Source organism: Artibeus jamaicensis, unplaced genomic scaffold, assembly GCF_021234435.1.
Source record: "Artibeus jamaicensis isolate MK-2021 breed Jamaican fruit bat unplaced genomic scaffold, CSHL_Jam_final contig_797, whole genome shotgun sequence".
Taxonomy (NCBI): domain Eukaryota; kingdom Metazoa; phylum Chordata; class Mammalia; order Chiroptera; family Phyllostomidae; genus Artibeus; species Artibeus jamaicensis.
In genome coordinates this window covers 28,326,589-28,338,666 of record NW_026521977.1, presented here as the reverse complement: position 1 = coordinate 28,338,666, position 12,078 = coordinate 28,326,589, and the positions used below count along the sequence as shown (strand labels likewise).

The following is a 12,078-nucleotide window of genomic DNA, read 5'->3' as shown; positions in this document are numbered from 1 at the left end:
CCATTTTCGGTGATATGCAAAAGAGGAATACAGTGATACTGAAGAATGTGGTATAAAATTGTCCACTGTCCCAAGCTAGTAAGCTCTAATAAGTTTAGTTTCTCCAAGCAGGAATTGATCCGCAGCAGAGAATACCATGTAGGTTGTGGAGCACGCAAGGATGTTCTCCCCAGAGGGTTTGGCTCTGTCTGATTAGAAGGGTGGTTGTGTATGAAATGCACCTTGGAAGGAGGAGGAGGAAATGACATGTTCGTGTAAATGAAATACAACTGCAAATTAAAGTGTCATACTGTTATAAAAAATCCATTTTTTTATTTAATTGGTAACCAAGGGAAACATGTCATACAGAAGTATATATCTCAGGGAAAGTTAAACTGTGAGATGTTACAAGTAAATCTGAATTCAAGGACATTCTCGTGGGGTGGGGGTGGGATTATAAAATATTGTCTTAATAAAAATATTTTCATGCTGAAAAACTAGGCTTATAAATTTCTGCTGTTATATGACAGGGGTACAGAAGAAATGAGCAAATATTGCCTTATTTGTTTTTTACTGTTTCTGTCTATCCGGTCAGCTGCATGGTGACTGCCTCTCTCCTAGAGGAAGCCTCCTTTTGAGAGGTTTTATTAAGGAGCTCAGTATATTAAGGAGGAGATGCTTTCTCCCAAAGAGTGCTGCTTACTACAGAGACATCTTGGGACTAAAGTGCTTTTTCTGTGTTAATGGTTTCCCTTCACTTTTTTGTCACTTTTTGTTTCTCATATTTTTATGAAAGTTCATCTGTGTCTTTTAGATTGTGAGCTTACTAGACAGGATATATAGAGTATTTGCCATTGTTGGCACAAATAAATGCTAATAATGGCTGATGAATGGGACCATATTTCCATGTACAATTGTTCTTTACAAATATGTCTGGTTTCTCTTTGAGATAGGAACTTGACAGGTGGGACTCACCAGACTTCTTCAACCGTAGTATGGTTCTTCCTCCTTCTCTTCTCCTAATCACAGTACTGTATTGACTTACATTCTCAGTGGAGACAAGTAGATAAATGCTGTAATGTGCTCTCTTTGTCTTCCCCACCAGGGGCAGTGATTGGTGATGGACAGTCTGCTGTGGCCAGTAATATTGCCAATACTACCTACCGGCTCCAGTGGTGGGACTTCACTAAATTTGACCTCCCAGAAATCAGTAATGGTAAGCCAAGGTAGAACTTGGGGTACTGGTGGACGGGGCTCATCTCTTACTGGTGAGCCAGAACTTAGAAACTCATGTACACTAGACTTTTTGCCATCTCACTGGGGAGCTGATTACCATGTGCCATTTCTGCAACTCTCATTTAAGCAATTCACCAAATGCGTATAGAGCAGCAAACAGTGATGGGTATACTACTAGGAACAGTGCTGAAGTGGACACAGAAATGAAAATGTCTGTGCCCTAAGAAATTTACTGTTCAAAGTAATTCATTGTTCAAAGCCTAAAAGTTTAGGCGGAACCCCCTGGCAGTGGGCAAGGACACACCTGATTGGTGGTGTTGCTCTTATATCAGTCAGGGGCAAAGCAGTTGTACAGTCCTTAGTTCATCCTAGCTTGTTGCCTACATTGGTGGCTAGAGCTGGTTCATGCCTGAGACACATTTAAAAAAGAGTTTAGGTGGAACTGAGAGAAAGAGAAGGGAGTGTAGGAACTGAGAACTGACCTTGTGACCCTTGAGGAAAGACTATAGTGATGTTAAACTCATTTATTAATCCAAATCTGAATGGAATAGAATGGAAGATCATGATTGATACGTATATATGTTTACAAATAGAGGCTGAGAGTCCTGTTTCCCAGCCTCTAGTGAGGTCTGCAGTCCCATGTCCCAGTTGTTTAATCGGAACAGTGACATTTCAGACATCTCATTTCACTTTCTGTGTAATGAAGGACTCTTTACATTCCTGAGAAGTGGCAGTTCAGCCTCTACCTAAATTTTTTTTTACCTTTAATATTACTTTGTATTAGTTTCAGATGTACAGCATAGAGGTTAGATAATCATATACTTTACAAAGTGGTCCCCCTGATATTTCAAGTACCCACCTGGCATTATACATAGTTATTACAATATTATTGACTATTTTTCCCATATTGTACTTTACATCCAAGTAACTATTTTGTAACTACCAATTTTTACTTCTCAATCCCTTCACATTTTTCAGCCAGCCCCCCAGTTCCCCAGCCCTTTGGCAACCATCAGTCTGTCCTGCGTGTCTGTGATTCTGTTGCTATTTTGTTTGTTCGTTTATTTTGCTCTTTAGATTCCACATATAAGTGAAATCATATGGTACCTGGCTTATTTCATTTAACAAAATACCCTGTAGGTCCATCCGTGCTGTTGCAAATGTTAAGGTTTCATTCCTTTTTATGGCTGAGTAATATTCTTCTGTGTGTGTGTGTGTGTGTGTGTGTGTGTGTGTGTGTGTGTGTCCCAGCTTCTTTATCCACTCATCTGTTGATGGGCACTTGGATCACTGTCATATCCTGGCAATCGTAAGTAATGCCTTGATGAGCATAAGGGTGCATATATTCTCTCAAATTAATGTTTTGTGATTTTTAGGATATATACCCAGAAGTGGAAACTCTGGGTCATAAGGCAGTTCCATTTTTAATTTTTTGAGGAACTCCATATTAGTTTTCATAGTAGCTGCACCAATCTGCATTTGCACTAACAGTGCACTAGGGTTCCCTTTTCTCTACATCTTTGCCAACACCTGTTTGTTGATTTATTGATGACTGCTGTTCTGATAGGTATGAGGTGATAATCTCAGTGTGGTTTCAAATCACATTTCTCTCATAATTAGTGATGTTGAACATCTTTCATATGTCTGTGGGCCATCTGTATGTCATCTTTGAAGAAGTGTCTATTCAGGTCCTCTGCCCATTTTTTAATTGGACTGTTTGCTTTTTTTTTTTTTGGTATTGAGTTCTATGAGTTCTTTATAACTGTTGGAAATTAAGGCCTTATTATATGTATCACAGGGCAGATATCTTCTTCCATGCACCTGCTTGAGTACTTTTGATAATAATTCACGCTGTGGTGAAAATGCCTAATCCATCATTGCTAAATTCCTGGGTAAGATCTTCTTTCTTGTATTAAGTCACCATTTCTTATACCAACTTGTCAGTTCCTCCCATTAGTTCTAGTTCTACCTTTGAATCTCCATAGGATAAGTCTAATGATGCCTCTTTTTAAAACAATTTTTTAAAATCTCTACTCAAGGATATGTTTTTATTGATTTTAGAGAGAGAGGAAGGTCTAGAGGAGAAAAATCGATGTGAGATCACACCTGTCAGAATGGCTACCATCAATAAATCAACAAACAAGTTCTGGCGCAGAAAGGGAATGCTCGTGTACTGTTTGGTGGGAATGCAAGCTGGTGCAGCCACTGTGGAAAACAGTGTGGAGTTTCCTCAAACAATTAAGGAAATTTTTGACCCAGCTATTCCACTTCTGGGAATATATCCTGAGAATTCCAAAACACCAGTACAAAAGAATATATGCAGCCTTGGCTGGTGTGGCTCAGTGGATTGAGCACCCACCTGTGAATCCAAGGGTCACTGGTTCTATTGCCAGTCAGGGCCCATGCCTGGGTTGTGGGCCAGGTCTTCAGTAGGGAGCATATGAGAGGCAACTACACACTGATGTTTCTCTCTTTCTCCCTCCCTTCCCCTCTGTCTAAAAGTAAATAAATAAAATCTTTAAAAAAGAAAAAGAATATATGCACCCTTATGTTTATAGCAGCATTATTTATAATAGTCAAGATCTGGAAACAGCCTAAGTGCCCATCAGTGGATAAAAAAGCTGTGGTGCATTCACACAATGGAATACTATGCAGCAGTAAAAAAGGAAATAAATATTTTTTTAAAAAAGGAACTCTTACCTTTTGCAACAGCATGGCTAGACCTGGAATTATGCTAAGTGAAATAAGCCAGTTAGTGAAAGACAAATACCATATGATCTCACGTATATGTGAAGTCTAACGAACAAAATAGAAACAGAAGCATAGATAGATACATGGAATGTACTTTCAGTTGTTGGAGGGGAGGGTGGTATGGAATGAAAGAAGGTGAAGCCAGGAATGAAAGGAGTAGCCAAAGAATATGTATGCATGACCCATAGACACATGGACAGTGGAAGGGGTGCTGGGTGGAAGTGGGCAAAGAGGGTAAAATTGTGGATAACTGTAATAGCATAAACAATCAAAGTACAATTAAAAAAAAGAAATCAACATGAGAGAGGAACATCAGTTGGTTGCCTCCTCCGTGTGTCCCTACTGAGGATCGAACTCACAACCTCTTGGCATACAGGACAACACACCAACCAACTGGGTCACCCAGCCAGGGCTAATGATGCTTCTTCTTAGCGACAGACTTCCAAGCTGTTTGAAGATAAACTGCAGTTTTTCTTTAAATCTTTCTTTTCAGGCCAGACTTTCACTGGTCTGGTGTCCAAGTCCTTGACAAATTCTGCTCATCTTCCCTTTTAGTTTTTGGGGGCCAGAACAGAGTAGAAAGCTCTAGGTGAGAGCTGTTTAATGCATAGTACCATGGTGCTTTAGACTGTGTTAGTTCAGCCTAAGGTTTCAGCAGTTTTTTCTGAAGCCATTACTGAGTTTGCAGTATCAAAACCTAAAATTCTTTGATAATTAATAAACCAGGGTACTACTACCCTGTAGTTAGTTACATGTGCAATTAGATTTTTTTTAAACCAAAGCACTTTTGTTTTTTTATCTTAATAGTGTCAATTGAAATTCTTAGTTCTTGTCTGTCAACATCTATTTGAACTTTTGAGTCATTTTTTTTCTCTCATTCTTACCTTGTCCACTAACTTGATGAACATGCTTTCTCTGTCTTCTTTGGATTGCTAGTAGAATGGTAGATTAGTTAGGACATTGCATCAAGCCTCGTGGTGTGTTACTATGCACTTCCTCTATGTCGATTCTGGTTCATTGAATTAGCAGCCTGAAGCCCATATTTTTCTATCTCATCTACAAGGTATTATAAGATTTTGTCAGGTACCTTAAAATAATCAAGATAATTCTCTGTGGCATTTTCCAATATGCCACTCTTGATATCCTTATCAGACAACGAAAATGAGATTAATTTTTCATGTCCTGTTCTTAGTGAAACCCAGTAGTAATCATTTCTAAGTACTTAAAACCCGCACGTTCAATAATCTGCTCTTTCATTTTGCTGGGAGTCAACTGCAGTCCACCCTTGCCCTTATTAAATACCAATTTGCTTGTTCATCTCTATATTTCTGGTGCAGATCTTCTTCACTACAATTTATTTTCAGTTCTGTTGCTGCTTTATTTTGTTTACTTTGTATATGATACTCTGAAATACTGTGATTTTTAAATACATTCATCACTCAAAATTTTTAAAAATAGAAAAGGTTATACAGTGAAAATTTTACCAGCCCTGCTTCCAGCTACCCACCACTCCTCCCCACAGGCAACCATAGTAAGCAGTTTCTTGTATGTCTTTTCAAGAATATTATATATATATATACACACACCACACAGCATTGTATCTTTAAGCAAATACAAATGACTCTCCACCTTCTGTTTAACCCAAATGGCAGCATATTATACATGCTTCTTTCTGCACATTGCTTTCTTAACTTTACAATATCTTGACTTTTTCATATCATTGTATAATAAAGAGTTTATTTGTTCTTTTTAATTAAAAGCCTAGTATTCCATTGTTCAAAGGTACTATCATTTTTTAACCAGTTTTCTCTGAGGAGAGTCTTTTAAGTTGTATTCAGTCTTTTGTTATGCAAACCATGATGCAGTTTGTCATTTGCACTTGTGCAAGTATGTCTGTAGGCTGAATTCCTAGAAATGGAATTGTAGGGAGGAAGAGTATGTATATTTGTGATTTTAGATATTGCTAAATCAACCTCTGAGCAGGTAATGCCAATTTATACTTCCATCCATAGTTTACGAGACTGCCTGTTTCCCTGAACTCTACTTGTAAAATGTAGTTTATATTTTTGATACAAACATGATACAACATATCATATTTTCAGTAGATATATGAAAATCTAATAGGTAAAAAAATAGTATGCAGGTATTTTACATTTAATTTCTCATATTGCAAACCAGGTTGTGTGCTTCTTCATACACTGAGTCTGTAGCCTTTTCTTGACTTGTCTATGTGCTTTCTTTTTATTTTATTTATTAATTTTTAGAGATAGGGGAAGGGGAGAAGGAAGAGAGGGAGAGAAACATCAATGTGTGGTTGCCTCTAGCACACCCCCTACTGGGGACCTGGCCCACAACCCAGGCATGGGCCCTGACTGGGAATCGAACCAGTGACCCTTTGGTTCTCAGGCTGGCACTCAGTCCACTGAGCCACACCAGCCAGGGCTATCCATGTGCTTTATTTACCTGTTTTTCTATTGTGTTGCTGGTCTTTTCCTTATCAGTTTTACAGGATGGCTTTATAAATGAGAAAATTAACTTAGAAGAAGAATTTTCTAGTTGTCATTTGTATTCGACTTTACTGAGAGCTGTTTTTCTCACAGAACTTATTTAAGTAGTCAAAATTCTCCAACTCTCCTTTTATGGTTTCTAGATTTTGTGTCATCATCCGGAAGATCAGGTAGTACTTTTATATTTTAGTTTTTTACCTTTAAACTTTTGATTCACTAAGAAATTTAACCTAGTCCTAAAGAAGCAAAGTATGATTCAACTTTTACCTTTACATGGCTGCTCATTTGTTCCAGAGAACTTATAGAATAATCTATTTGCCTCCATTGATTTGGGATGTCACTTTCATTCTATTAATAACTTCTTGTGTATATTTAGATGTATTTTTAGGCTGTTTTGCTCCAGTGATCTGTCTGATTACTCTTGTAAGAGTACCACATGGGTTTATATTTTGAGGCTCTATGTTTTAGAATCTGGCAGGACTAGTCTCCTCTTGTTGTTTTTTTTAATCCAAAGTTTCCTGCCTGCTCAAGCATTTTTGTTTTTATGCATGGACCTGAAAACTGCCTAGCTGTTTGCCCGTGAAAAAATTCTATTGGTAGAATTATTGACATTGCATTAGTTTTGTAAATTAGTTTAAGGAGATTCAATATTTTTATGTCTTCCAATGTAAGAACATGGTATGATTTTCAGTTTCTTCAAGTTTCTCTTGTATTTTAGGAATGTTAAAAGTTTTCTTCATTTGATTCAGCCCATTTCTTAAATATATTGTTATATGCTTACTTTTAAAGATTTTATTTGTATTTATTTTTAGAAAGAGGGAAAGGGAAAAGGAAAGAGGGAGAGAAACATAGATGCGCAAGAGAAACTTGGGTTGTTTGCCTCTCTCATATCTCCAACCAGAGACCTGCCCTACAACCCCGCCATGTTCCCTGACTGGGAATCGAACTAAAAACCTTTCAGTAGCACTTAATCCACTGAACCACACCAGCCAGGGCTAAGCTTATTTTTAAAAGCTTACTCTCTTACTGAGTTTATTTGCTAATTGTTATTATCTAAATCTCATGGGTTTTCTAAGTGTGCTATTTATAAATAGTAGTAATTTTACCTCCTCCATTCCCAGTTTTACACCTGTGATTTCTTTCTCTTGTGTAAATGCATTGGCTGCTAGCCTCAGAACAATGTTAAATAATAGCAGTCTTCCTCATATCGTTCCTGACTTTAACGAAGAAACATTTAACTTTTTCTCAGTAAGCGTATTGCTGGCTTTTGGGTTGAACTAGATAGAAATAGCTTATCATTTTAAGAAAGTCATCTAGTCTTATTTTACTGAGTTTCTTTCTTTTTTTTTATCAAGAATGGATATTGAATTTAGTCCTGCCTTCTCTGCACCAATGGAGAAGATCACATGTTTTCTCTGATCATTATATTAATAGATTCTGTACTATCAAACCCATCCTTACATTCCGTGTTTAAACCCTACCCTAGTTCATGATATAGTCTTTAGTGTTCAGTTCCCTTAATGTTTGGCTTACTAATAATTAAAGTTTATTTCATTGATATTTTTGAGATGAATATGTCCTTTTCTTGTTTCTAAAATCTATGGGTTTTGGAGTCAGTGTTATGCTTGTGTTATAATTTGGAGGTTTTTCTTCTTTGCCTGAAACAGTTTAAGTAGTATTGGAATTGCCTGTACTTTTTTTTATCCTCATCTGAGGATATGTTAATTGATTTTAGAGAGAGGGGAAGAAGGGAGGAGGAGGGAAGAGAGAGAAACGTTGGTAGGTTATCTCCTGTACACGCCCCAACTGGGGACAATCCTGCAACCTTTTTGATATACAGGATAATGCCCCCACCAAGTAGACACCCATCCAGGGCATGGAATTACTTATACTTTTCACACAAAGGTCTGGTCCTGATGTTCTTTTTCCCTCTCTCTTTTTTCATAAGCACAGGGAGAGTCATTTTTTTTTATTACTTTGCTTGTCTGCTGTCCTGTGATAGTCAAACACACGAACTCTTGAGTTATAGTGTCCAGGTTCAAATCCCTGCTCAGCCACCTTCTAACACTGTGACCTAGGTTACTTAATCTCTCCATATGTGGTTTCCCTGTCTACAAAATGTGTTTCCTTGTCTACCTAATGAGGATTATAAAAGTGCAAACCTCATAGGATTGCTGTGAGAATTAAATTAGTTAATACATATCAGGCATTCTGAATAGTACCTGGCATTTACTATAGTAATTGGTCAGTAAGCGTTAGCTATTTTTATCATACCTTTTTCTTGGGAAATTACACTGTGATTCTTTGAGAGCATGGCCATAATTCTAAAGTCACACCTGTCCTGTTTTCAGCAGTCTGAGAAAACATCTTTTCATCTCTGGAGAGTGATGTTCATGTAAACAAGACAGTTGCTTCCTTAACTTGTTGCCTCATCTGTAATGGGCTTCTTCTGATCCTTGTTAAGCATGCTGTTTCCACCCAGTTGGAGATCATTTTCCTTGAGAGAAAAGCAAAATATTCAGAAGAACAAAGGCATTGAATATGCTAGTAGCATAACTCACGAGGCCTTTTTGGATGCCTTTAACATATGTTTTTTGTACAAGCCTCTGAGCTCGTTCCAGCTATAGCTTTCTGTCATTCTCCTCTGTGTTTCTTCTTAAGTCTTTTCTTTGATCATGGCTCCTGAAACACCTGAGCTAATCAGGGAGCATCATGTGCAACCAGGTTGATTCATTTGGTTTGGCTCACCTTTCTCCCGCACTTAAATCCTGTGTGGTGTGAGAATTCTGCTTTTAAAAGTGCCCTATTTTTCTTAAGAGTTTTGGCCTTGGGGAAAACCTGCATTGTAGGAGTTTAAGGCACATCTGCTGACAACCATTGCTCCTTTTCGTGGCATTACCCTCAGAACGATAGTCATTTTTACCTGAGGTTCCTGTCATTAGCTCTTAACTGCTTGTATTTTCTGGTTGGTCTGAATAAAGACTGGTTATGGTTTTTATCATTTTTGGATTTAAGCTAAACATTCTTGCCACCTGTTTCAGTGGGGATACTCTCTGTAAAGAGTTTAGAAGTTTGTAAGTCCCGAAATGCAAAACTCTGAAACTGTTTTCCTGAAAAAAAGGAACTCATTAGATTCACTGTGAGTTACAGTAAACCTTTTAAGAGTCACCTCTTGTTGGGTAAATAGCATGGGTCACTAGGGTGCCCTGTGTGGGGTAGGACAGATCACACCACGGGGTTTAGTAACTGGTTCCTTTGGGGAGTGCATGTAGTGTCGCCTGGAGCTCTCCGTGCAGGAGGTCTTATTCTGAAATAGGAGGGACTCAGGGATAGCCAGAGGAAGTTTTCCTGCTGACTTAAACCCCTTTGGGTTTTGCATTTGCAGAAGCACTGCACCTGCCAATCAGCCCCATGACCTCACTGGCTGGCCAGCAACAGGCTATAAATCAATCTTTGTACAGGGTGTTTGTTTATAATTTATAGAACTGATAGGAAGGCAGAGCCATCTGCTCCTTTAGGCATCAGTATTTCTAACCCCTCCCATTCCCTGCTAGGACATTTTCACTTAGAAATCATTTATAATTAGAAGGAGATTACATTGCAGAGTCTGAAACATGGCTTCCTGCTGTCTTCTGTGTTGTTTTTTTCCTCCCCTGGAGCTGCCCCACAGAAGCTCTTAAGCAGTTTTGATTTGAAAAATTCCTTTTCCCCTAGCCTTTATTTTCATTATCTGCTGCACAGCTAACTGCTCCATCATTGTTCCTCCCGTATTTTACTTTTAAGGGAAGGGCAGGTTGCTGGATCTACAGGTTGAGGATCAAGTGCTGTAAGGCAGCAAGCACTTTTCAAGTTGGCCCCAAACCAACAGCATCAGACACCTGGAAACTTGTTAGAAATGCAAATTCTGACACATTAGCCTGGCAGTGTTTTTAATGAGCCCTTCAGATGATTCTGATGTGGGCTGATACTTGAGAACCACTGTGGCAAGGCAAGGCAGGGAGAGGAGCAAAGATTTCTAGTGGAGAGTGGTCGCCAGTCTTCGGCTACATCTCATCTTTTTCTCTCCATGCTTTTACATTATTGTTGAGTCGAAAAGGATGAGTTGTCCTTGTCATTAGTGCATTTCTTCCTGTGGCCCCAAAAAACTAGTAACAGAGTTTTAAGAAATCCCGCCTTGTATAAATTAACTCATCAAAATTTCACCCTGCTGAGAAGCTGCTGCACAAGAGAACTGCAGCGTTGACCACTCACCATTGTAACCGAACATTTCCATTTCTGTGTGGGAAATTAATAGACAGCAAGCAGCTAATGTAAGTTGCTAATTGGAGCTTTGAAATAAAAATGAAATTGTAAACACACCACCCAGTGCTCACTGAAGTGAAACTACCAAATCACTGAGTGTCTACCTCATCCCCTTCATTAGGGTAGAAGTGAAAGCTAGAACTAGCTGCACAATTTCTGAAGCAGGACATGCTGTTGGAGAGGCTCTGTTTTAATTTTCAGCATTCTCGTTTCATCTCGTTACATGCAGATCTGGGTGAGCTCACTGCTGTAACGGGGAACAGTTGTGAAACTGGGTGGAGTTGCAGGGTGGGGACAAATTGTGAAATGGCTGTTGACTCAGAATGATCATAATATAGTACAGACACAAACACGGTGGCTTGGACCTGAGGCTGACAAATGCTTTTTGATTTATGTGCCCAGTTTTTCAGGGCTTAAAGCCAAGCTTTCCAGTAAAAGGGAAAACCTTACGTGTACTCTCTTTCCCTCTCTCGGTCCCTCTTAGAAATTAATACGACAGTAAGCACTACAATGCATTTTTTTTATGTTGGTAGTGTGTTTTGAAGATCATCATAGGCTCTGTATGTTTGACTGAATTGCATGTTAACACAAGCTAGAGCTTTGTAGCAGCAAGATAGAAAAGCATACTTTTATAAAATACCCACCATGCATTTTTTTTAGACATTAAATGTGGATGAAATAGTAACTGCAAACCTGTCTCAAAGTCCACAGCATCCCATCTTCTTCCCTATTTATTTTTGTCCTATTTAATATGGTTTCTTTACTTTGCTTCTCTCTCTGCTGTTGATGGTTATAGTCTAAATTGTCATTTTATTGTCTAAGAGTTGTGCCAACATCAAGGTTAGAAAACCAAGATGGATGCACTCCTAAAGCTTCCCACAGTTCTTTTAGTTCTGTATCCCCAAATGGAATCATGTGTCAATCCAGGGAAGGAGGAGGAGATTGTCATCTTCTTGGCAACAGGCTTGGGACCCTGAATAAGGAGCAGACCGTCCCTGTGCTAACTAGATAAATCTAGTCATGCAGGCTAGAGCAGATGGTGGGTTGGAAGATGAGCAGTACAGAGCCCTAATGGTGATAGCAGTGAGTATTTGGATGTTATTATTTTATTAGTTAGCAAACAGAACCATCCTTGTGGTCCCTCCTCGGTTTTATGCGTAATGGTACTGTTGGTGTCAGCCCCCCAGAGTTGGCACAATAGCCTAATCAATGTGTTCTCATGTCTTTTTTTTTTTTTCCCAATCATTCTGTCATCTCTGTCGTTCTTTTAGCAACACACAGGGAAAGGGGGATAAATGTAGGG

General features: G+C 38.7%; 1 protein-coding gene and 1 pseudogene across 14 annotated transcripts in view; both read left to right on the top strand.

Moving 5' to 3' along the window:
* AMBRA1 (autophagy and beclin 1 regulator 1) overlaps positions 1–12,078 on the top strand; it is a 179,668-nt gene that overhangs the window by 132,744 nt on the left and 34,846 nt on the right. For all 14 annotated transcript variants that reach the window (XM_037166185.2, XM_053673118.1, XM_053673120.1 and 11 more), the window contains one exon: positions 1,085–1,195. In XM_037166185.2, the coding sequence (XP_037022080.2) occupies positions 1,085–1,195 (111 nt within the window). The remainder of the gene's footprint in view (positions 1–1,084; positions 1,196–12,078) is intronic.
* LOC119064499 (uncharacterized) lies at positions 1,493–1,637 on the top strand (annotated as a pseudogene).